Raw genomic sequence first — 26,773 nt, forward strand, 5'->3', positions numbered from 1 at the left:
ATTAGGAGTCAAAGTTATTCTAATAGATAACTCAGATTCTTGCGTGCTGAAACTCCAAAACAAAGGGCACACAAAAGGCACCCGAGTTGCATCTCTGCAGCAGCATGTATGATGTGTGGCTCCCGGTACAAGGCAGCTCTGTGGGCCTCTGGCTTCGCTGGGACAACCCTTCTTGTTGAATTTACTTTAGGCTGAAAGTATTGATTGATTTCTACTCCCCCCTCCCATGGGTCCGACTGTGCTTCTCAAGAATAATCGTTGGTTCTTTCGTCCTTACCATTCTTTCATTTGTTTCCCCTAGTCATGTTGGTAATTATTAAAATAATGTAAATATCTTTTTTTTTCAGTCCTCCTCGCCCTCTGACCAACATGAACGACACCATAGTGACCCACATGTCCTCTGGAGTGCCCACTCCCACCAAGAGGTACGTGTCACGCTTTGTGCTTCAGTCGCCACTGAGATTTGGGGACAGGCCTGTGGCTTGGGAAGCAGAGCATTCCATGGGGCAGGAAGGACTGGCTTTCCTTCTCCTATTTTGACTGTCTTTTAACGTTATTTTCTACTTTTTACTTATTTATTTTCCTACTGACTCATAAATATAGCAATTGAAGAAGTCTACTTTGAGTGGTGCCTGAGGTGGAAACTCTGCATTTGTGACAAGCAGCAAACATAGTGTCAAAACAGATTAGGCATGTTGGAAATCCTTGTTTTTAACGTTAAACAATATGACAATAATCTTGAATTTCAACACTTTTGCATTTGAGTTCTTCGAGTGCCAGAGATGGATTCTGTGTCCTGATAAGACTGTAAATTAAGTTAATCCCTAAATCGCTCTGTGTATGATTTATAAACATTTAAGGTGAAAAGAACGAGTCCCTCTCTTAGTTACACAAGTAGTTTTCTTTAGGGTCCTTCAAGGAATGAGAACTGTGTTTCCTTTCTCCTCTTTATTTGATTTACTTTTCTCCAAAATTCTCTTAGGCAGAATTTGAAAGGACAATAGAAAATGGCTTACTTTCTATTTGATTTAAGCTGTTCATGACCAGAGCATTGCAGAAACTCCCTCAGGGGCACAACCATTAAAGAATTCTTTCTAACAGTCATCACTCAAAACGGAAAAAAAAAAAAGAAAGGAATTCCAGCCTGCTCTCGAAGTCCTTCTGAAGAAAACCACTTGTGCCAAATGTGCCGATTACTTTGGATTAAATCAACTATAGAAATGTCATTTAGTTAAGAATACTTTGACTTAATATACTATATAGCAGGTCCACAAATAGCAGTGTTTCATTCAAAGTCATTTCATTTATCATTGATGAGATGCCATAGGAACTTGTCTTGTTTATATCAATTAGCCGATGGTAAAATTGGTTTCATTATACATCATTTCTCCACAGTTCCAAGAACCTACCCACAGCCTTAAGTGAGGACTTACTATATAATACTTAAGATCAACTGTGTTTGTTCCCATTGGCTAAAACTCCTAGAGCAATTGTTTCCCAAACTTGACTGATGCGACGAATCATGTATGTCACTTATTAAAAATAAAACTATCTGGGATCACATCAGACTCAGTGGATCCTGAGATCCTAAGAAGCTACACATCTAACAAATATTCCAGGTGATTCTTATCATCAGGCAAGTATGGAAAATAGCCTTAGAAAGAAGCTATGTAGGGGCCACCCCGGAATAGAGGATTTAATAAATAGAGACCTGACAATACAGGTTGTCCACATGGAGACTCAAGACCCTGACCAGGTAAGAGTATTAGACCCTTGTTGAAATATCAGCAGGGGAACAGCCGAGACACTCCTTTTGGGTAGACCTGAGTGGTACCATGTATTAGAGTATAGAGTTGTTGTTTTTTAATCTTCTCAACATAGTTATTTCTTTCTCTTTTTTTATTGAATGTATTGGGGTGACGTTGGTTAATAAAACTATAGAGCCTTCAAGTGTATAACACACCATCTCCATACTACATTGTGCTAGAGCATAGACTTTTGACTCAGACCATTTTCATTCAAATCCTGGCTCCTGCCCGACCCTGAACAAGATTTATATTGTCTTTTTTTATCTGTAAAATGGGGACAATAATAATATCTACTTTGTGGGGTTTATGTGAGCATTGAAGATTGTTTTTATTATTTAAGAAATAAACTGTAATGAGAGAACAGTGTGATTTACAAATAATACTCTCTCAAGGAGGAACAAAAAGCTTCTAGAAGAATACAGAGCAATTAAACCTCTCCCATCTACTGGATACTATAGCAACTGTTGCTGCTCTTTGTCCTTAGGTTTTTATGTCAAATACCCATAGCATTCAGACCCAGACCCAGGATCTAAATACCGACTCGGGGATGTTTCCATTTCAAAAGTAGGAAGACAAGGTGGATTGTTGATGAAAGAAGTCAGCTTCTAGGTTGTATGTTAATTTTCACAATGCCACCTATTAGGGTTTCGCTTCATTTGAGTTGTCTTCACGTATTAGTTTCATCACTTCAGTCACCTGAGTCCCCTAAGTGCCTGGGCACCAGAAATTTGGTGACCACCACCAAATGTAGCTGCTAGAGACTGTTAAAAGGAATGCGTCTTCCTGCACAGTGTTCCGTTGCTGGAGAAGACTGGAAGAAGGGATGCGGGAGCAACAGTGCTCCCGGCTGCCACCTGGGAAGGACTAACCCTTAGGCTTGATGTAGCAGTATTGAGCCCCCAGGTTACTAGTAAGGGGCCAGCTGCAATTGTCAGTCACAAAGTAGCTATCATTCTTGAAAATGGTTTAGATAATATGGTATAGCCTGGATTAAAATTTTATTTTAACGTTAGCATTTCAGCTGGCACCTTTTTCTAGATAGACATGGTCGGTCATAAAGGTGGTTATCTAGGGGCTGCCCAGCAGACTAAGGGCAGCCAAAGCCCTTAGCGGACCAGAAAGGAATATTGAGTAACTCATCAGGCAGAGTAGTTACTGGAGCAGAGGCTATGTGGGAACAACATGCTTCATACTAATAATATAGTACTTCGAATTTTAGGAGATTAACACTTATATTCAGTTTTTCTTTCCTTCTCTGAATGTCATCAGACTGTGTCTCCAGAGTCTGATGAAAGCCAGGAACCCAGCATGTCATCCCAGTTCCAGGGCCTTCCTCTGCACGGGCAGAGAATCCACAAGCAGATAAAGCTCCTCTTCAGGAATAAGATGTTCCTTCAGAACTTAGCGTAAGACGTAACTCCCTGAATTAGATAAGAACATACACAGTAATAAAAATGCAGGACAGGCCCTGGCCGGTTGGCTCAGCGGTAGAGCGTCGGCCTAGCGTGCGGAGGACCCGGGTTCGATTCCCGGCCAGGGCACATAGGAGAAGCGCCCATTTGCTTCTCCACCCCTCCGCCGCGCTTTCCTCTCTGTCTCTCTCTTCCCCTCCCGCAGCCAAGGCTCCATTGGAGCAAAGATGGCCCGGGCGCTGGGCATGGCTCTGTGGCCTCTGCCTCAGGCGCTAGAGTGGCTCTGGTCGCAATATGGCGACGCCCAGGATGGGCAGAGCATCGCCCCCTGGGGGGGCAGAGCACCGCCCCTGGTGGGCGTGCCGGGTGGATCCCGGTCGGGCGCATGCGGGAGTCTGTCTGACTGTCTCTCCCTGTTTCCAGCTTCAGAAAAATGAAAAAAAAAAAAAAAAAAAAAAAAAAAAAAAAAAAATGCAGGACAAATGTAAGAATCCCAGTTTCTACCTTTTCAATAGGCAGTGCATAAAAAAAAAAATAGTGATAGCCACAGTGGTAAAAAATAATACTGTATGATGTATCAGTTCAAATAGACAATGATTTCAAATGTAAGGGTTACTTTTTATAGATGAAAACCATATAAATGATAAAGATGCTCTCTTATCATGTGAGATGTTATGAATTATTTTCCTGAGAGGTTCCATGCTAGGGATTTGTCTAGGTATAATCTTTTATTATTTCCATATTGATAATTATAGAAATTGATAATTGAAAAAAATTGCCTTTGCCTTAGACTAAATTAGTTTCTGAAAATTTTATTGAAAATAAAATTTGGAAAAATATTGACTTACTTTTCTTAAAAAGAATCAGAATACTACACCTAAAAACAAACAACAAAAAACTTTTAAATCTTTAGAAGAGGCTTAAAACCCCGCTTTCCCATCTGATCACCTGGGGTTTGCTTTTGTTCTTCTTTTTCCCAAAGAGTCAGAACATAAACTGTGGTATTATGCTCTGTACTGTTCTAGGCCATTCCATATATTCAGACCAATATGGAAAATGACTCAGTATTTTTATTTCTGTCTTTTAAAGATTTGTCTTTATAAATATTTAAATTTTACGGCTCTGGCTGGTTGGATCAGCGGTAGAGCGTCGGCCTGGTGTGCGGGGGACCCGGGTTCGATTCCTGGCCAGGGCACATGGGAGAGGCGCCCATTTGCTTCTCCACCCCTCCCTCCTTCCTCTCTGTCTCTCTCTTCCCCTCCCGCAGCCAGGGCTCCATTGGAGCAGGGATGGCCCGGGCGCTGGGGATGGCTCCTTGGCCTCTGCCCCGGGCGCTGGAGTGGCTCTGGTCGCAACAGAGCGACGCCCCAGAGGGGCAGAGCATCGCCCCCTGGTGGGCAGAGCATTGCCCCTGGTGGGTGTGCCAGGTGGATCCCGGTCAGGCGTATGCGGGAGTCTGTCTGACTGTCTCTCCCCATTTCCAGCTTCAGAAAAATACAAAAAATAAATAAATAAATAAATAAATAAATAAATAAAAATTTGAAAATAAATAAATAAATAAATTTTACAAACTGTGAACATATATATATAACTGTGGCAATAACAAAAACCTTCAGTATAAAACTTCTTGCGTTGTGCATTTGGTTGGTATATTAGTATCAACTCTTAATTTCAGGCATTAAAATTTAACTTTAAAAGGCAGAAACCCAGTTAAGCAAGATGAAAAAGTTCCAGTGAACCTTCATATATCATTGTGCTTAGAGTTAACAGTACTGTAATGTACCCTGAGAACTTTGAGAGGATAGATCTCATCTTATGTGTTCTTACTCCAGTAAAAAGGAAAATCAAAGCACAAACCCGCAAAGGCAAAAGCAGACGGGGAAGGGCAGTGTGTCTGCGGATCTCAGCTGCACCTGCCCTGCCCCCGGGATGCCCTGCATCCCCTGCTTCTCAGTGTGCGTTCCTTCCCTCCTCCTGCGGAACAGCCGCCTGTCCTACTGCCACCGCCTCAGACGCACGACCATAGCCTTGTCACTCAAGATGCTGTGCTTCTCCTGCAGATGAGCACACTTCAAGGGTGGTGTTACTGCCCGTCCTTGTATGTATGTGATGGATTACACTGTTAAGAAGAGAAGAGAGTGATCCTTGGAAAGAAAAATAACAGAGGTTGTTGACAGACCTCTGTTCTGCTATCCAACACACAAATGTGTGCAAAAGTGTGTACATGCCTACACACACTTTCATACACATTTCCATTTACAGAGGTTTTTGTCCTTTATATAATACAGCTTTCCAAATACCACTGCAGATGCACGAACGCCTTTCCCAGGAGTCTTATCTGTTTCCTGTAGACGCAGTGGGTTCCAGATATCTAGGTTGTGTCCATTCGTCTGGGTCAGGTCTACACGTGTCTTTTTGTGACTCATTAACCCTTTCTACCATGCAGGAATGATAACATTTTAAGCCCTCAAAATACCCAGTATACAAAAGTAGAGATTTGAAAATAGGATAATTGTAATTTAGAGAAGGGGGGCAACGGAAGCATGTTAATCCACACTGGCCTGTGTTTCCTCCTGGAACTCCACTGAAAGGACAGGCAAGGCTTTTTAAAGGAAAAACCCACAAGACATAAAAAGATGCTCAACGTCACCAGTCATCAGAGAAATGCAAATTAAAACCACAGTGAGATACCATCTCACACCTGCCAGAATGGCAGTCATCAAATCAACAAACAACAAGTGCTGGTGAGGATGTGGAGAAAAGGGAACCCTCCTGCACTGTTGGTGGGCATGCAGATTGGTGCAGCTTCTGTGGAAAGCAGTATGGAGTTACCTCAAAAAATTAAAAATGGGGCCCTGGCCGGTTGGCTCAGTGGTGGAGCATCGGCCTGGCGTGCAGAAGTCCCAGGTTCGATTCCCAGCCAGGGCACACAGGAGAGGCGTCCATCTGCTTCTCCGCCCCTCCCCCTCTCCTTCCTCTCTGTCTCTCTCTTCCCCTCCCGCAGCGAGGCTCCAATGGAGCAAATATGGCCCGGGCGCTGGGGATGGCTCCTTGGCCTCTGCCCCAGGCGCTAGAGTGGCTCTGGTTGCGGCAGATCGACGCCCCAGAAGGGCAGAGCATTGCCCCCTGGTGGGCAGAGCATCGCCCCTGGTGGGCATGCCGGGTGGATCCCAGTCGGGCGCATGCGGGAGTCTGTCTGACTGTCTCTCCCCGTTTCCAGCTTCAGAAAAATACAAAAAAAATAAAATGGAACTGCCTTTGACCCAAAGATCTCACTTCTAGGAATATATCCTAAGAATCTCAAAACACTAATTTGAAAGAATATAAGCATCCCATATGATCATGGCAGCATTATTTACAATGGCCGAGATCTGGAAACAGCCCAAGTACCCATCAATAGATGAGTGGATAAAAAAGCTGTGGTCCATTTACACAATGAAATACTATGCAACCATAAAAGGAAGGAAATCTTACCTTTTCCAACAGCATGGATGGATCTGGAAATCATGATGCTAAATGAAATAAGCCAGACAGAGAAAGACAAGTACCATATGATTTCACTCATATGTGGAATCTAATGAACAAAATAAACTAACAAGCAAAATAGAGACAGACTCATACGTAGAGGGCAGACTGACAGCTATGGCGGGGTTGGAGTGCTGGGTAAGAGAGGTGGAAAGATGGAGCAAAAAGGACAAAAATAAACCCCTCATGGACACAGACAACATGTGGTGATTGCCAGGGTGGGGAGAGGTGGAGTAGGGTGTGGGGGGGTAATGGACAGACAGTTGACTTGGAGTGATGAACACACAATACAATGTACAGAGAATGAATACAATACAGTGTACAGAGATGTATTGGAGAGTTGGGCACCTGAAACCTGTATAATTATGTTAACTAGTATCACCCTAATAAATTCAATTTAATAAAAAGAAAAACAACCCACAGGAAAAAGAAAAATGAATGAAGAGACAATATCAACAACATCTGGAACCAGCAAAGCAGATGGATGAGTGGTAACTGATTTTTCAAACTGGAAAAAACGAAAACTTAAGCTGATGGTGGGAGAAGATCAGAAGAAAGCCCACTATGGGAATTAGAAGGCCCTGAAATGGGGGTCCAGATGGACTGGCTGCTCATCCTGATAAGCAGCACTTAGAGCCTCAGCTTGTCTATATAACTGGGCAGCTGCCCCTACTCCACTCTGCCAGGGAGCTGAGGTTTATGGGTGGTGTTTCTGGAACAGTACAGCCCCCATAAAACCCTAGCTGTCTTAATTATCTCACTCTTGGTGGGCTGAGGCAATTGGCTTTCAGACAACCTCTCTCTCTTCCTTGCAACATCTTACTGAGGACTCAAAGAAGTCCTTGCTACATCCTGTTATTCCTCTCAAGGTGCTGGGAACTCTAGCTGTAAAATCTAAGCCCCAGGATTCCAGAGATTATCTATCGTTTAACCAATGGCTGTGCTCTGTGGCCACTCTGTGGCCACATCACAAAGGCCGATGTATTTGCCCCTCCCTGGGATGGAAAGTTTTGTTACCATCCTCGCTTCAACTTGACTCAGCTGGTTCAACTCATGTTATACTCCATTTTGAGAATCAGCTTATATACTGCTCACAAAAATTAGGGGATATTTTATAGCTTCATATTCATTTAGAAATATCCCCTAATTTTTGTGAGCAGTATATGTTAGTCAGAATTCCTGGCTGTATATAACAGAAACTCAATCTGAATCAATTTAGAGCAGTGTTTTTCCACTGCTAGTCCGCCAGAAATTTTATGCTGCTCCACGAAAGAGTAACTGTTATATGAAGATTACAGAGTATGAAGATTAATACAGTCTTCATGCAACATCAGGGTGGTTAACTCTTTTGCGGACCGGCACGAAATTTATGGGCCAGTCAGCAGAGTGGTGGTTGAATAGCTCTAACTCCCTTCGGAGTTTCCCTGCCTCCTCCCTTCCCCCCACCCTCGTGTTTCTTGCTTCTCTCAGCTCCATGTCCCCTGTTGCCCTAATACACTAGCCTTTCACACCGCAGGGAATAGAGCCACAAGACCTGTGTGCTCACATTTCATAACCTCACTACCCTACAGGGATCGCCCTTCTCTTAGTTCCAATTTGAAAGCTCCCAGTGAAAGTTCTCTTTGGTCCATCTGGGATTATGTGACCTACCCAAGGATTTTCTGTTTGGTGGCCCCAACAAAATGGGTGGGGGTCAGTTCTCCAAAAGAGGGAATCAGCTGCCCCTGGAGAAGGTAGATGTCCTGAGGAGGCATGTAGCTATAGGCTTCTTTTGGGGGTTGTTTCTGAAAAAAAAAAAATGTATAAGAATGTCACACCTCCATTTGCATAAGGCTTGTTTCAAGAGACCCTTTTCCCCCCTAATACCTCATTTTTATTACTTACAAGGGTTAAATTATGCCTTCTGTTTATTTTTTATGAAGATGTATTGTGTTGGGACATAATACCATCTTGGGGTGGTAAAGAGGCACTACCATAATTCTGAATGGTTACCAGTTGCTAGGAATCTTCCGAAAAGGAAAGATATCATCAATTAGAACTTTTTTAACTTTAATACATACTTCACAAGAAAGGAAAAGCAGTTTTTAAAGGCCAGAAGATCTCACAGTAAAAATATTATCTTTGAGCTGTGGAAACACAACCAGTTCAGAGATGAGTTGCACAATAAAAAGACTAAAATGGCTTCCTGACTGGGTGCCCAGTGGAGTTTATCTCGGTGCCTACAGAGTACGGTCAAGTGACGAAAGCCAGAATTTGCCGGGTTTTTTTAGACGGAGAACAAGTGAGATGTTGGGGAAACTGAGAAAGGAGGCAAAATGAAATCGGTCAAGCCAGAAGCCCTGTGTTTGTGGAGTCATCACTTTGATTCTCTTCTTGTGAAAGTAGGGAAAGAGTTCGGTTGAGAAGCACAGCACCGAGGTTTCAGCAGGGTCGTGGAGCAGCTAGCTTGTGTGGACCCATGAGACGCTCTCCAAGGCAACACAGGGATTTTTTTTTTCTCCGATCATTTTTTGAAAGAGAAAAGCAGAGTAATTGAAAATTAACACATAATCTTACGGAACCGCAGGGTCCTCGGTGCTGGCAGATTTCCAAAGTCCGTCCGATGGCCTGGCAGACCTCCAATTCTTAACCGCTCCTGGGCTGAGATTAGATTTCATTTCCATTCAAGCATTTAAGGTAAACCCTTCATCAATTCTGACTCAGGATAGTACAAACAAAAACATTGTACAAATATATTTATAGTTTATACATACAGTAATGTGTATTTTTAAATATTTTATCAAAAAAGGAAAGTTTAAGTTCAAAAAGTAATTCTGGAGAGCAGGTACAACTTGAAATGTGAGCAGAACAGTGTCACACCCACGCCCCCAAACAAAAATTGTCAGCAAATTCATGGACACTTCAGTTCCTTATCGACTATAGGCTTCTGCTACTGGTAATTCCTTTCCTTTTGGTTTAGGTCCCTAATTATCCAGCAAAGGACATGAGTTGTGAATAGCAGTTTTCATGTAAAGCTAAAATGGAGTTGACGGAACTGCTGCTTCTGCAGTCAGTCTCGGGTTTCTGTTCTGCCGTTCCCCGGTCCGATTTTCACTTCCCATTACTCTGCCTGAACCATTTCTGTCCGGGAGCCCAGCGGCTTCCTCCGTGCTAATCCAGCGGGGAATTCTCGGGCTTGTCTCACTCGGTCTGTCAGTGCATTTGACACAGATGATCGCTTTCTTCTACTTCAAACACTCCTTGCACTTGCCCCCAGGTCCTGTGCTCTCCTAGTTTTCCTCTTATTCCTTCTTGCCTCTTCACTTTTTTTCGTGCCTCTTAGTATACCAGGGGGACCCCTTTTCTTTTATCTGTCCTCATTCACTGTAGGTGGAGACTTATAGCTTTCAATAATATCTACCTACTGGTGACTTCCAAACTTGTTTTTCTGGCCCGGACCTTCTCCCTGAGCTCTACCAGTGGTCGGCAAACTCATTAATCAACAGAGCCAAATATCAACAGTACAATGATTGAAATTTCTTTTGAGAGCCAAATTTTTTAAACTTAAACTATATAGGTAGGTACATTGTTATTAACTTAATTAGGGTACTCCTCAACTGGCCAAAGAGCCACATGCGAGCCGTGGTTTGCCAACCACTGCTAACCTAATACCCTCCTCCAGTCGGCATTTTCACTTGGATATTTAATGCATATCTCACAATTGGCATGTTCCAAACTGCGTTCTGTTTCTTTCCCCACCCAAGCCTCTCTCCCATGTCTTCCCCATCTCAGTTAATGGTGGTTCTTCTAGTGCAGGGGTCGGGAACCTTTTTGGCTGAGAGAGCCATGAACGCCACATATTTTAAAATGTAATTCCGTGAGAGCCATACAATGACCCATGTACATTACGTATTATCCAATAAAAATTTGGTGTTGTCCTGGAGGACAGCTGTGATTGGCTCCAGCCACTCGCAACCATGAACATGAGTGGTAGGAAATGAATGGATTGTAATACATGAGAATGTTTTATATTTTTAACATTATTTTTTTTTATTAAAGATTTGTCTGTGAGCCAGATGCAGCCATCAAAAGAGCCACATCTGGCTCACGAGCCATAGGTTCCCGACCCCTGTCCTAGTGGTTCCGTCAGAATCATTGATTCTTCTCCCACCTAAATGATCAGATTATTAGATCAGCTTTATCTAAAATCACCTATCACTCTATGTCCAAGATCTTTCTATTTCTTACCACTTCTGCTGCTGCCACTATTTTCCTAGCCTCTCCTGTCTGACATCTGGAATTGTGGCAGTAGCCTTCTCCTTAGCTGCGCCTCCCCCTGCTCTCTGGCCATTTATCGTCCACGGAGCAGATGATCCTGTTATAGCACAAGCGATGTTGTACCTCACCTCTGCTCTAAGCCCTCCAGTAACTCTTCATGTTGGTAATCAAAACTAAAGCTCTGATAATAGCCTACAAGGTTCAATAGCACTGCTTCTCAAACTGTCTGCCACAAAGAAGCAGTTTTGTTTTCATTTCTAGTTCGAAGTGGTGGACCAATACTTGACAGAAGTAAGATAAAAATGAGTCAGTACAAAGAGAACTTCTGCTCTGGACATGGTGAAGTAACGGGCATCTGATTAGCTCTTCTACTACAGACCATGGGAAAACTGGGCCGAATATAAAAACTATTTTCAGAAATTTGACAGTAAGTAAAGCAGGGCTGTTCTCTGAGAGCTGAGAAGCAAATGAGGAGATCACTCTGAGTGTCCAGGCTTTCTGCTGAGAGCTGTTTGCTGAGCTGCAGTGCAGGATACAAGCTGAGTGAGGCAGTCTTGCTGAGAATAAGGAGTCAGAGGATGGAATTTGGGGAAGCAGGAGTTCACAGAGCAAATTACAAGAGAAGAGGAAGGCCTGGCCTGTGGTGGCACAGTGGCTAAAGCATTGACCTGGAACGCTGAGGTCTCTGGTTCAAAACTCCAGGCTTGCCTGACCAGGCGGTGGCGCAGTGGATAGAGTGTTGGACTGGGATGCAGAAGGACCCAGGTTCAAGACCCCGAGGTCACCAGCTTGAGCGCGGGCTCATCTGGCTTGAGCAAAGCTCACCAGCTTGGACCCAAGGTCGCTGGCTCCAGCAAGGGGTTACTCGGTCTGCTGAAGGCCCACAGTCAAGGCACATATGAGAAAGCAATCAATGAACAACTAAGGTGTTGCAAGGAAAAACTGATGATTGATGCTTCTCATCTCTCTCCGTTCCTGTCTGTCTGTCCCTATCTGTCCCTCTCTCTCTGACTCTCTGTCTCTGAAAATAAATAAATAAAATAAAATTAAAACAAACAAACAAAAAAACCTCCCGGCTTGCCTGGTCAAGGCACATATAGGAGTTGGTGCTTTCTACTCCTCCCCCACATCTCTCTCATTCTCTCTCTCTCTCTCAAAATAAATAAACAAGTAAATTTAATTAAAATTAGAAGAAGAAAAAAGAGAAGAGGAAATATGCAGAGAAAGAGCTCTGTAAATCTGCATAGAGAACCCTTGAATCTTTGGCTGAAAACTAAGCTATATTTGCATAGGATGAGTTTTCACAAGACCAGCAAAGAACAACTACGTGGGAAAGAACAGCCCCTGGGGAATTTGAAAATGGAACAGCTACCTGAGCTCATGCAGTTGTCTAAGTTTCAAAGAACCAGAGTAGGGAGACATCATTGAATGCTTGGGGCACTCAAGTAAAAACCCCCATTAAGTCCACATTTTACGAGCAGGGCAAAAATAGCCCTAGATGAAGGTTACTCTGGATCTGTACTAATGAAGCTTAAATCCAAACCTCAAAAGGACCCAGCTCTCCACAAGTAAATGAACTGACTACCAGATTCTTTGGAAGAAGACATCAAAATCCAGATATTCAGCACCATAATACTCACAATTTCCATCATCCAATAAAAACTTAGAGGACATAGGAAGAGACAGGAAAGTATGGCCTGTAACCAGGAGAAAACTAGTCAATATAAAAAGAGCCAGAAATAACAGACATAATGTGATTAGCAGATAGGGACTTTAACAGAGCCGTGATAAATACCAAAAAATATAAAGGGAAATAGAAACATACTGAAGAGAAAAACAGAAGAAATAAAAAAGGACCAAGTATAAATGTAATAGTAACTTGATTTCTTTTTAAATTAAAAAACCTCTAGAGTTGACAGGGGAAATAGCCTCATATGAAAAAATTTAATGGGTGGACTTACAGACCAGAATGCAGAAGAAAATTACACTGAACTTAAGACAAACAGTCCAGAATGAAATATAGAAAAGAAAAAAGTTGAAAAATGAACAGAAGGGCAATGACTTGTGGAACAAGGTCGAACAATCTACCCAGGGAGAGGAGGGGAGAAAATTATTTAAGGAAATAAATTTTTCCAAATAAATTTTTATAAATATGATGAAAACTGTAAACCCACATATACAAGAAGCTCAACAAACTAAGCAGGATAAACAGAGAAAACAACACCAAGGCACATCACAAATTGCTAAAAACCAGTGATAAAGAGAAAATATTAAAAGTAGCTAGAGATAAAAAGATGTTTCTTACAAGGGAACAAAGGTAAGATTTTTTTCAGTGAGCTCTTATTAAAAACAATGCAAGCTAGAAGAAAATGGAATAGCATCTGAAAGCACTGAGAAAATTTACTTTTATTACTTATAAAATATATAAATTTTTTAGCTTTAGCCACTGAAAAGGTCTAGAAACAGTGACAACCCAGGAACATTGAGTAGCCTGGAGCCCTGATTGTGGTCTCTAAACACTCTTTCCCAGTGTTGGAGTCCTTGGAAGAATAGTGGATTTCAAATGTCAGGCGGGAATTATACAAGATGAATCTAGGCCAGGGGTCCCCAAACTACAGCCGCAGGCCACATGCGGCCCCCTGAGGCCATTTATCCGGCCCCCGCTGCACTTCCGGAAGGGGCACCTCTTTCATTGGTGGTCAATGAAAGGAGCACATTGACCATCTCATTAGCCAAAAGCAGGCCCATAGTTCCCATGGAAATACTGGTCAGTTTCTTGATTTAAATTTACTTGTTCTTTATTTTAAATATTGTATTTGTTCCCGTTTTGTTTTTTTACTTTAAAATAAGATATGTGCAGTGTGCATAGGGATTTGTTCATAGTTTTTTTTATAGTCCGGCCCTCCAACAGTCTGAGGGACAGTGAACTGGCCCCCTGTGTAAAAAGTTTGGGGACCCCTGGTCTAGGCATTCTATTGTCCCAAGCAAGGAAGCTAATAAGGTCTAATGAATATGTCAGAAGAACACAGGAGGCTACTTACAGGGCTCCCACTGTTCAAAGATAGAACAGTTTGAGCAAAAAAAAAGATGATTGCGATGGACTGAAACACATTAGACACATACAAATCTATGAGTTTATATGATGCTAAAAAAGAAGTCCTTGGTAACTTGTTTGCCACAGTTCTAATTAGCTCATTCTGAATTTTATTAAACAATATGAAATATCAACCATTTGTTTTACCTTTCCTGAATGAACAGTATTTCAAGATAGACAAATAGAGGAAATGCAGAAATCAACATTTTACATCTCCTAATGAAATAATGAATCTAGTCAATAACATTAGTAAATGCTGAAACCGTTAGGTGAAAAGTTGGTGGAGGAATTTATAATGGAAAGATGTAACTGATAACATCTGAATTCACTGATCACTATTTATATTCCCTTGTATGCCTCTTCCTCAATTTATATAAATACACACTGTATTACTTATGATGGGTTTTAGTCCTTTCTCAAAAAACAAAAGAAAAGCAAAATCTTTAATCAAATGTTTAGATTTAGATCTAACCACAGGGGATGGAAAAACAAGTTAAATGGCACCCCAAGAAATAGTCAGTGAAGTCCTGAGTACAGGGTCTGCTACAAGATAACCTGTTTTCTTCACAAATAAATGACCTGACAGAAATGGAAAAAGATAAACTGTTATAAATTAAAAATGGAAACATCAACCAAATTCATGATTTGTGGACCTTGTTTGGATCTTGATTTTAACTATAAAAATATATATTTTTAAGACTCAGGAAATTTTCAGATGGAATGAGTTATTAAAAAAAATTTTAGCCTGACCTGTGGTGGCGCAGTGGATAAAGCGTCGACCTGGAAATGCTGAGGTCGCCAGTTCGAAATCCTGGGCTTGCCTGGTCAAGGCACATATGGGAGTTGATGCTTCCAGCTCCTTCCCCCCTTCTCTCTATCTCTCCTCTCTTTCTCTCTCTCTCTCTCTCTCTCTCTCTCTCTGTCTCTCCCTCTCCTCTCTAAAAATGAATAAATAAAAAATAAAAAAAAAATTTTTTTTCAGGTGTGATAATGGCTTTGAGGTTATGTAAATGAAGTATTTCTGTGTGAAATAATAAGTTGGGATTTGTTATAACCACCTCTTCTTGCCAAAAATGTTAGGGGAAGAAAGAGGAGACTAAACATGTAGGACAATGTTGATTTTGGTTGAAGTTTGATGATGGGGGCATGAGGGATAGTCATTAGATTACTCTCTATTTTGCACATGTTTTACAATTTCTATAATAAAAAGGTTTTTTTTTAAAAAAAGTAGTGTGTTCTTTCCATATATCTATAAGAGAGTGCCTCATTCAGAATATATATAGTGTTGTCTTATAATAAGATATGATTCTAACAAGTTTGGTTTGAGTACCAATTGTATGGGAGAAAATGGAATGTTGTTAAAGGCAGTATCCTTATAGAAATAAAAAGGTTTAACTGATGTCTTGAGGTAACACTGAAAACTCTTACACATAGACAAAAGCTACAAAAGCATTAGGATTCATGTAATGATGTTAAGTAGACCCCCTCTACCCGTTTTCCTGCCAGTGGGCATTCCCCTAAGGTACATGCAGCCCAAAGCCCAGAAACCAGACAAGACTAGTGGACAAGGCTCCTTGGTGACACTTCCTTGGTTTCTTTTCTAAACAGCTGTAGTGTCAGTTGGCCAAAGCTGTATCCTGAGGGGCCACTTTTGTTCAAAGGATTTGTGACATATATTCCCTATGGTGTAACACCATATTCCATTATGCATTGTTGTTGTTGTTTTTTTTCTTATCATGATTTATTATTTTTCTATATTTATTTGCAGTTTGCCCATTTTAATTCATGTTCATTTCTTGCTTCTGTGTCTGTGTCATGCTTGCTGTCTTTGCCTCCGTTGTTCCTAGGTTACAGTATAGCCAGGATATGCCCAGTCACTTGGCCGATGAGCATGCGCTGATAGCCTCCTATGTGGCCCGTCTACAGCACTGTGCACGGTCAGTGGTAGGGCAGCAGCAGGCGGGTATCCAGGGCTGAGCAAAGGGAGGGAGTGCTGTTTCCCGGGGTTACCAGCTGGAGAAGTCTTTGCATCTGGGATTTTCCTTGAGAAGCTACCAGCTGTGTTTGGAAGAGTTTAGGTAATTGCTAAAGCATTATTTTCTAAGGAGAAGGAGCCTTTCCAGGACCAGGCACTTACCTGAACATAGAGTCAGAAATTCTCCTTTAAAGTGGAGTTTACTTCCTTCAGATTATATGTACTTAAAGACTGGATAAACCTCAGAGAGATATGCATTCCCAAAGATGTACATTCACAGACATATTTGATCTTACTGTTTATTCCTGCCTAAATAATGAAATCTTTCTGTTGATATTTAAAGCTTAGGGTTGATCAACACACAGGTTATCACTAATCTTTGATAACATCACCGTTACATCTTCATGTGTTATATCTTCATTGCTTCCCCAAATCTATCATTGTTGATCATTCAGACGAGTGGTTTACAGCAGTAGTATTGGATCACTGTTACATAGGGGACTTTTTCCAAATGATATATATCTCCTCACAGTATAATGATTACATATTTTATAGTAGTCCCACATACCCCTTGCCTTGAATACTACCATGGCAGTGACTCATGGTTAATGTGGGAATACAACTGATCCCTCAGTGGGTTAGGATGGAAAAACGTTCAATAACCACTAACTATGACAAAGTTAACCCTTTAAAAGAGTTAGTACCAAGCCCTGGCTAGCTAGCTCAGCAGTAGAGTGTCAGCCTGGAGTGTGGAAGTCCTGGGTTCGATTCCTGGCCAGGACACACAGGAGAAGTGCCCATCTGCTTCTCCACCCTTCCCCCTATTCTTCCTCTCTATCTCTCTCTTCCCCTCCCACAGCCAAGGCTCCATTGGAGCAAAGTTTGCCCGAGCACTGAGGATGGCTCCATGGCCTCCGCCTCATGTGCTAGAATGGCTCTGGTTGCAACAGAGCAATGCCTCAGATGGCCAAAGCATCGCCCCCTAGTGGGCATGCTGGGTGGATCCCAATCGGGCACACGCAGGAGTCTCTTTGCCTCCCCACTTCTCACTTCAGGAAAAAAAAAAGAGTTAGTACCAAATCAAGTGCTGTTACATTCAGGCAGACCCAAAGCCACCGCCCATTTTATGCTCAGACCTACCACCACTCTGCAAGGAGAATGGAACTAAAGTTAAATAATCTGAAGCCATCTCAGCCACTCTACGTGGCCACACAGAAAAGTCATTGTGCCAGACACCTTGAGACGCTTATTCTTAGAGAAAAAAACCATAATTTATAAGCTGAATACATAAGAGAGTCTGGAGCCTTAAGTTTTTATCTGAGTTTTGCCTGTAGCATGCCATGGTTCCATGGGAAGGTTATTCTTATTGCCTTGATAATAAATTAATAATCAATGAGAAAAAATACATATATTTTTAAATGACTCTTTTTAATCTTATACTTTATACCATTTCCTGTAGTTTTCTTAGTATGACTACATAGCATTGGTATTTTTAGGCATTTGCCTAGCTCTAAAGCCTTAGAGAGACTGTAGGGTTCTCTTACTTCCCAAGTATGTTTAAATGATAGGTTCGTCCAAGGGAGGAAGGAAGGGCCTGACAGTTGTGTATCATATCGTCAAGAGTGTCTGCTCATCCAGCAGATGATTTCTTTGCACTCTGTCTGAGCCTCTTGGTCTGTAGGAATAAAGTTGTCTCACTCCTGGCAGGACAGCTCACTTAAAATCAGTCAGGGCAATTGTCCAGGTGATTACAAAGTTTCCATGGTGACAGTAGCAACAGAATGTTGGACAGTGACTGCAACCTGATATTCCAGCTCAGGAAGACTTATGGTAGGTTTAGCCAAGGTTCTCAAGTCTTTGGCTTAGGGATAAGGCTCCCTGCTCAAGAATTGGTGGCTGGGAACCCTGGGAGAACATGAAGATTGGGTGAGTACATCTCTTCTTGATTTATGGTTGAAGGAATTGAGCTTCATACTTCCTTAAAGAAATCAGAAATTTCCTAATTCTGAAAATGAAAGTCAGCTCAAGCAGAAGAATAGGGAACTTTTCTAATTTTCCTCATAATTATTATTGATCTTAAAAGCTCTCTGCATACATAAGTTGGTTAGAACATCATCCCGATATGCAAGAGTTGCAGGTTTGATCCTATAGGTCAGAGTACATAAAAGACTCAACCAATGAATGCATAAATAAGTGGAACAACAAATCAATATTTCTCTTTCTCTAAAATATTACACACATGCCTGACCAGGCGGTAGCGCAGTGGATAGAGCGTCAGACTGGGATGCGGAGGACCCCGGTTCGAGACCCTGAGGTCGCCAGCTTGAGCATGGGCTTATCTGGTTTGAGCAAAGCTCACCAGCTTGGACCCAAGGTCTCTGGCTTGAGCAAGGGGTTACTCGGTCTGCTGTAGCCCCCCGGTCAAGGCACATATGAGAAGGCAATCAATGAATCACTAAAGTGCCACGACGAAAAACTGATGATTGATGCTTCTCGTCTCTCTCCATTCCTGTCTGTTCCTGTCTATCCCTCTCTCTGACTCTCTCTCTCTCTCTCTGTCTCTGTAAATAAATAAATAAATAAATAAAATATTATACACACGCACACACATCTCTTTAACATAAAGCTCTAGTTTCTGTCTGGAAAGCATAGTCAATTAAAGCAACCAGGCTATCTACGCTTGGATTTGAATGACAAGTAGAGTTAACCTTCCCTGGAACATGGAATGTGGTAGAGGAGGAGCTGTTTTGCACAGAGGAACCTGTTGTGTCTCTTGCCAAAAAACAAAGGTCAGCCATTTTAAGTCTCATTTCTTAAGCTGCAAGTCCCTCCATAATAGTATGTACTTCTATTGTTAAATGTTCATTTCTGTTGTTCTTTATTTAAAAGTTCTCTTATTTCAGACAAACACCTTTAAAACACAAATATATTTCAGCCCAGACCTTGGGGCCTTGACCCTACGATAGTAGTCAACTGATGATAGCATGTTCTTATTATAAGATCGTCTTTTGAGAGAATGTTTATACATGCTGGAGACTGACATTTGCACAGTGTTAAGAAGTGCCATAGGCAGAGGACTTTAAAGCACATTTTTAAAAAGACTAAACTTGAATTAGCCACAAAGATAGAAATGTAGGAAAGTGAAGTAAGCTAGGAAAAGCACAGTTGACTGTATACATGAAAAGGCCAGATGGATCGCTGTTAACTTCACCTTTCCCAGGTTCCCTCCAGTAATTGTAATAAGATTTGATGAGTATTGAACTCATGTCTTTATTAAATTTCTTCATATTTTAATTTACTTGTCATAATGCTCAGTTCCAATCAAGGGTTTTAGAACTCCAAGAATCTAGGGCCAGAGCAGAAGCAAGCCACAATAGCCATCTTTGGTCAAGTCATCATCATCTCTTATCTTAAAGCTTCTGCTAGATTTAACAGAGAGAATTATATAAACATATCCACAGTCCCTATTAATCTAAGAATGCCCTGATATGAACAAAGGACTGTTGATGTAACATGCTAAATTATTGGAGTTATTTCATCTAAAGTTCATTATATCTCAAAGAGCTGGCCTATTATTCAAGAACCCATTTTTTATCCAGGTGTGACATTATGTGATATCCCACCTAGGTGGGACTTTTCAGTTTTAGAGTGCTGCTGCCTGGCTTGTGGTGGTGTAGTGGATAGGGCGTCGCCCTGGAACACTGAGGTCGCTGGTTCAAAACCCTGGGCTTGCCCAATCAAGGCACATACAAGGAGCCACTACTATGAGTTGATGCTTCCTGCTCCTCCCCCTCCCTCCCTCTCTCCCTCCTTCCCTCCCTCCCTTTTTCTCTCTTTCTTTTTCTCTCTCTCAAAAATGAATAAGTAAAAAATCTTTTAAAAAAATTGTTTTTAGAGTGCTGAAACTCTTGTTAAAGAGTAAGGGACTAAATTACTTCACTCTAAGATAGGGCTGTATTTGTGGAACAAGCATGGTAAAAGAAGAGAAAGAGGCACTGAAAGAAAATGTTTAACACCATGTAGCCTTCTCCAGCTTTGCCAGATACCGGGCCTGTCCGAGCCTGGATTCCTCAGTTTGGCTCTGCTGGTATTAATTGTACTTTTCCCAACCCTCTGTTTTTCATGATGCTTTAGTTTTCTCTTGGGTCTTTCTAAACTCAAGACGTATGTCTAAAAGTCAAGAGTTTTTAAAAATTTGATCAGAAATTCCTCTCTCAAACTTTGTAAATGCCCTATCCCTTCTCAGTCCTTGTATTATAAAAAAACAAACAAACATGTGAGAGCTTTGGGGTATGCTGCCGAAGAGAAGGGACCCAGGTGGGCTCATTTCTCTCAGTCCCCTTTGTCTCCGAAACCATTGCTATTTATGATCCACCATTTCCTTTGTGACCATTCTTCTTTACCAGCTTTTTCCCAGCTTTCTTTCTAAGAGAGAGGGACAGGTATGTGTGTGGGGGGGGTGTTTAATAGACACCTGTTGAATTTTTATCTCCTTGGCAGTGTCCTGGACAGTCCTAGCCGACTGGATGAGGAACACCGGCTTATAGCTCGCTATGCTGCCCGGCTGGCTGCAGAGGCAGGAAACATGGTGAGTAAATAGAGGATTCTGGTGGAGTAGCAAAAATTAGCATTATTTTAATATACAAGTGGTAGAGGAACAGTGAACGTGAAACTCAGGAGAACAAGTACCTCAGGGACAGGAGAGGAAAACCTAATTAGGGGAGAGATTACAGTGGTCTTTAATTTTATCTATAATATTCTTTTTTCTTTAAAATATGAATCAAGAACAGAAAATCAAAGAGTCAAATTGGTTTTGAAAAAGATTAATAAAATTAATATATCCCTAGAAATCCTGGTCAAGAAAAAAAGCAAGTACAAATTACTAATATCACAAACTTAAAAGGAACATTGCTACAGATCCTACAGACACTGTAAGGATGAGGAGGGCCTATTACAGGGGGTCCTTGGGTTACGACACAGTTCTGTTCCTACGGCCGTGACGTAACTCGAATTTTGGTGTAAGTCGAAACACACCCTAGCCTAAAACAAATGGAACACTTGCACTTTTAACAGTCCAAAATGGCGTAGGTAAGACTAATGGGGGATGTCAGCTCCCTCATTCATATGCTACATTACTGAGTATTCTTCCACCACGTGCAACCAAATGACTTTGCCCACGTAGTCTGTAAATATGATGCTAACAGCATAAGCCAAAACACTCACTTCTCAATTCTTTTAAGTTTTTATGGGAGTGAGCATCATAAACTCGAAACGTCGTATGTCGAGACTGTTATAACCCTTTGTATTAGCAATTTTTGCCAGTGAATTTGACCACCTAGATGAAATAGGCAAATTCCTTGAAAGACAAATGAACAAAACTGACATAAAAATAAATAGAAAATCTAGATAGTCTTAAACCTGTTAAAGACATTGTATTTATTGATATTGAACTTCCCACAAGGAAAACTTCAAGCTCAGATGGCTTAACTTTTAAATATTACCATATTCTTAAAGAAGAAATGACAACAATCTGACATAAGCTATAACAGAAAATAGAGGAAGAAGGAACACTTCCAAGTCATTTCATCAGGCCCCTATAACCTGATACCAAAATAATGCACGGCAATTACAAGAAAAGAAAATTGGTGGCCAAATTCTCTTATGAACATGGACAAAAAAAAAATCTTAATGAAATATTAGCAAATTGAATGCAGCGGTATGCAAACTAGATAATACTCCACGATCTAGTGAGATTTATTTTAGGAATGCAAACTTATTTAATACACAAAAATCAGCCAGTATAATTTCTCATATTAGCAGTTTAAAGAAAAAAATTATAAGATCATTTCAACAGATGAAGAAAAAACGTGACAAAATATAACACCTATTTATTATAAAACTTCTCAATACACTAGAAGTAGAAGAAACTTCCTCAGCCTGATAAAGACTAACTACAAAAAACATAGCTAACATTAAATTTTTGAATATTTTTCTTACCTAATATTCAAAGATGTCCCCTTTCACCACCCTTTTAAAAATTGTACTGGAGCCTGACCTGTGGTGGCACAGTGGATAGGGCGTTGACCTGGGATGCTGAGGTCACCGGTTTGGAGCCCCAGACTTTCCCAGTCAAGGCACAAACCAGAAACAACTACAAGCTGATGCTTCTCACTCCTTCTCCCTGCCTTTCTCTCTCTCTTTCTCTCTCCTCTCTCTAAAACCAATAAATAATATAAAATAAAGTGCTGAAGGTGCTAGCCAGTGCAACATCACAAGAAGAAAAGGGCATAAATATTAGAAAGGAAGAAATAAGATTTATTATTTGCAGATGTCATGGTTGTGTGTAGAAAGTTCTAAGGAATCTACAAAAATACTGCTAGAACAGATTTGTGACTTTATAGCAATGTGGCAAGGTACAAAATCAGTATAAAAATTGATCATTTCTATCTGCTAGCAGTGAATAATTAGACAATTGAATTTAGGAAAAATATCATTCACTAGAACATTTTAAAACATCAAATACAAGCAGAGAGTCAGATGAAAGGAGGAATGATCTGAATCCAAAACAACTGACTGTGTAAGCATTGATCAAGTAAAGGAAATAGATATAATGTGTGCCCACCAGGGTGTTTCAACAAAGGTAAAGGCCCTGCGGTTGGAGTGTCACAGAGAACAATGCTGGAGTGAAATTAGGCTGGACAGGCAGGCCAGCTTTCAGGACCAGAGTTTACAAACACAGTATAATAATTACGGAATGTGTGCCAATTTATGTTTACTTTTTCATAGGAAGGTAGAGTTGGGAAAGCTGCCAATGGAGAGTCTTGCTTTGTTTCCCCCTCCCCCCCCCCCCCCCCCCCCCCCCCCGCCAACCCCTCCAAAATAATTTATTCCTTTGGGTTTGTTTAGAATTCACAATCTTTTCTCTGAAAATCTGATATTAGGTCATACATCAGACTCCAACTTTACAACTCTAAACGTTAGTGAACTAGACAGAATGGGGAGGGGGGTAGGCTGAGGAGGAGTCCCATTTCATTAGTTAAACCTCACACATACTCAACACAACTGTTCAAGTTGTTTTAGCAATTAAAATTTATAAATAATTAAATTTGTTGAGATGGACAGCATTGTGGTTGAATTTTTTAAATTAAGTATATTTAATGCCAGATAGTTTTGTTGACGTTACATGGTAATTTGAAAATGCTGTAAATGAAAGCTCCCAAGCCATTTGACCCTGAACAGGAGGTTGTAGTTCCCTTCACTGCAAACAAGATAAGTCTGTTTACACCTGATCCTCTCTGATACCGATTCTCTTACTCGTGTCAAAATTGTAATTGTTAGAATGGGCTTGAGTCTGAATACTGATATGGTCTCTTTCATCTTCCGTTTTATTTCCCAAAGTGTAGTTATTTTATAGAAAGGATTCTTCTTGACTAGATTTCTGTTAAACAGAAGACTTCTGATCTGCTAATCTCTCTCTGATACAAGTGCTTTGCATAAAGTGGGTGTAGTGCTCAGAAGAAGTTATTTATAGCCTGCCAGATAGGCTTTGTATTGATTTGTTTTCAAAAACCTTCTGCAAAAAAAAAAAAAAAAAGACTCTTAAATCATTTTAGCAGCCGGCATTGCACGCTGCAGAGTGCTTCTGCATCAGAGCCCTCCCGCCTAGCGGCTCACAAGGCCACTGACACCTCCTCAGGCTGACCCTGGTATACAGAAATTCTAGGTTGCGTAGATGAGCCAGGCCAACTAATTTGTTTTTCTGAAGTGCCTAACTCCCTTAAAAACAAAACCATAGTGTGTGGTAAATCATAATAATAACTGCAAATTCTTAAAGTTTTGTTACAAACCTCACCAGCATTAAGTATAATCAGATGTTTTTGGTTTATTTTTAAAGTCTTCTTTCTTTATGAAAAAATCATAATGGAAAACCTGGAAGAAAGGTAAAAGGATGGAGGAACTGTTGTATTTTCACCCCACCTAACCTGTACACGTTTTTGAGAAGCTTTTCTCCAGGTAGCCCGGTCCTAGCTGCCACAACCCCTTGTGTCAGGGTGCACCATTCCAGAAATCTCCTTATGGCTTCTTACAATTAACCATCAACAGTATCCATGGGATGTTTTGCACATATTCAATAACTCCGGATCCCCTATAAAATAACGATTGTCAAACCTGGCTACATATTATAATCTTCTGAAACATTAAAAATATATATATTTAGATCCTAGGCTTTGCCTCAGACCTACTGGGTCAAAATCTCCGGGTTTTGGTTCTATTGATTTTTATATAAAAAAGAAAAAATTTTCTGATCTTATTTATACCTGGCTTTGGAACCACTATCCTAAGAAAACATCAGGTTTTTGAGAGACAAGAGATAGTAATAATCCATAGCCCTCCGGTTAGTGCAAGTGGTGTTGGGATGATGGCAAGACTTCCCCTGGGATACAAAGGAAGTCTGGTTGGTATCAGGCACATCTCTCTGGTACTCATTCTTGCCAAGTTCATACAGATGGGAAGCCTCCAGTCTATTTTTGTGAGGCTGAAGAAATGCATACTGCCAGATTACAGTTTGTTCACTGTGTCGGCTTTCCTGGGTTGTATAACATTTGCCCAGTGTTAATCAAATGGGGTCTTGTTTCTTCTTATCTTGTATTTTTCAGATGTATCTCCATCTCATTAAAAACAATAGAGCTCTGTGAGATTACATAAGCCTAGGAGAATGTTAATGTAACAGAGGAAGAGATCCTCTTCATATCTCTTTTTGTAAATATTCCCACTTTACAGACAAGAAAATAAAGGTATAGTAAAACAGAATAACTCAAGGTTCACATGGTGAATAAGTAGCAAAACCTAGGATTTCTAACTAGTTCACCTACTTCCATTTTTATCCTACTACAGTAAATTCTCCACCTGCTAGCCAGAGCAGTGTTGTTTGTAGTAAACTTTTATTATAGAACAGTTTTAGGTTTATAGAAAAATTGTGAGGCTAGTACAAAGAATTTCCATATAACTCATACTCAGTTTTCCCTTGTTAACATATTACATTAGTATAGCATGTTTGTTAAAATTCATGAGCAAATATTGATACATTATTAACAAAAGTCCATAGTTTATTCAGATTTTGTTAGTTTTTTACCTACTGCCCTTTTTCTGTTCCAGGATCTCATCTAGGATATCACATTGTATTCACTTGTCCTGTCTCCTTAGGTTCCTCTTAACTGTGATGACAATTCCTCAGACTTTCCTTATTTTTTTGATGACCTTGACAGTTTTGGAGGAGGAGGAGTCTTATATTGTAGAATGTCCCTTAATTGGGATTAGTCTGACGTTTTTCTCGTGATTAGACAGAGACTGTGGGTTTTGAGGAAGAAGAAGTGTCATTTTTCTAACATCATATCAAGGGTACATAGTACCAACATCATTTATCACTGTCGATGTTGACCTTGATCACCTGTCTGAGGAAGTGTGTGTCATGGTAACTGCCATTTGGGGAACTGCCAAACTGCTTTCCTAAGTGGCTACACTACTTTACAGTCCCTCTATCAATGTATGGGGATTCCATTTTTTCCATGTCCTTGTAATACTTGTTATTGTCCTTCTTCTTTTTTTTTTTTTTTTTTTTTTTTTTTTCTGAAGCTGGGAACAGGGAGAGACAGTCAGACAGACTCCCGCATGCGCCCGACCGGGATCCACCCGGCACGCCCACCATGGGGCGACGCTCTGTCCACCAGGGGGTGATGCTGTGCCCATCCTGGGCGTCGCCATGTTCAGAGCCACTCTAGCGCCTGAGGCAGAGGCCACAGAGCCATCCCCAGCACCCGGGCTATCTTTGCTCCAATGGAGCCTTGGCTGCGGGAGGGGAAGAGAGAGACAGAGAGGAAAGCGTGGCGGAGGGGTGGAGAAGCAAATGGGCGCTTCTCCTGTGTGCCCTGGCAGGGAATCGAACCCGGGTCCTCCGCACGCTAGGCCGACGCTCTATGGCTGAGCCAACCGGCCAGGGCCTATTGTCCTTCTTTTTGATCACAGTCATCTGAGTGGGTGTGAAGTGCTACCTCATTGTAGATTTAATTGACATCTTCCTAATGACTAATATGTTGAGCATACTTTCATGTGCTTATTGGCCACTTAAAGAGTATCTTTGGAAAAATCACTGTGGTTTTGATATGCAAGTCCACTGACATTTCTAACCCATATTACCCCCTTTAGGAACATGGAAACAAATCAACACAAACTAGAAAAATGGATAAATAGGATGTGAGGGCGATCTGGCTGCGACATCTGTCACCCCATTGATCGCCAGGGTTGAGAAATGGATAAATAGGTGATATTTCCCCCTTATTGAGTAAGCGCAGTGTAAGCTACATGAGGGTGAGGGGCTGTATCTTATCCATTAATGCCTCCCTAATCTCTGGAACAGTATCTAGCACATTGTAAGCACTTGGGAAGTATTTGTTGAATAAATGAACTATTTAATTTTTTTTATTTATTCATTTTTAGAGAGGAGAGAGACAGAGAGGGAGAGAGAGAAGAGAGAGACAGAGAGAGAGAAGGGGGGAGGAGCTGGAAGCATCAACTCCCATATGTGCCTTGACCAGGCAAGCCCAGGGTTTTGAACCGGCAACCTCAGCATTTCCAGGTCGACTATTTAATTTTTGAAGCAAATCTTCTTTAGGTCTCTTCTTGCCAAAGTCTTCTATGTCTTTAT

At 41.1% G+C, this 26,773-nt stretch overlaps 1 protein-coding gene across 13 annotated transcripts in view; it reads left to right on the plus strand.

The window, feature by feature from the left end:
* Positions 1 to 26,773, plus strand: part of DTNB (dystrobrevin beta) — a 196,569-nt gene that overhangs the window by 121,557 nt on the left and 48,239 nt on the right. For 9 of the 13 annotated variants that reach the window (XM_066378730.1, XM_066378727.1, XM_066378729.1 and 6 more), the window contains 3 exons: positions 348 to 425; positions 15,944 to 16,033; positions 20,572 to 20,659. In XM_066378730.1, the coding sequence (XP_066234827.1) occupies positions 348 to 425; positions 15,944 to 16,033; positions 20,572 to 20,659 (256 nt within the window). The remainder of the gene's footprint in view (positions 1 to 347; positions 426 to 15,943; positions 16,034 to 20,571; positions 20,660 to 26,773) is intronic. The other 4 variants (XM_066378734.1, XM_066378737.1, XM_066378736.1 and 1 more) reach the window with 1 other exon arrangement.

The sequence above is a fragment of the Saccopteryx leptura genome, chromosome 3 (assembly GCF_036850995.1).
Source record: "Saccopteryx leptura isolate mSacLep1 chromosome 3, mSacLep1_pri_phased_curated, whole genome shotgun sequence".
Taxonomy (NCBI): domain Eukaryota; kingdom Metazoa; phylum Chordata; class Mammalia; order Chiroptera; family Emballonuridae; genus Saccopteryx; species Saccopteryx leptura.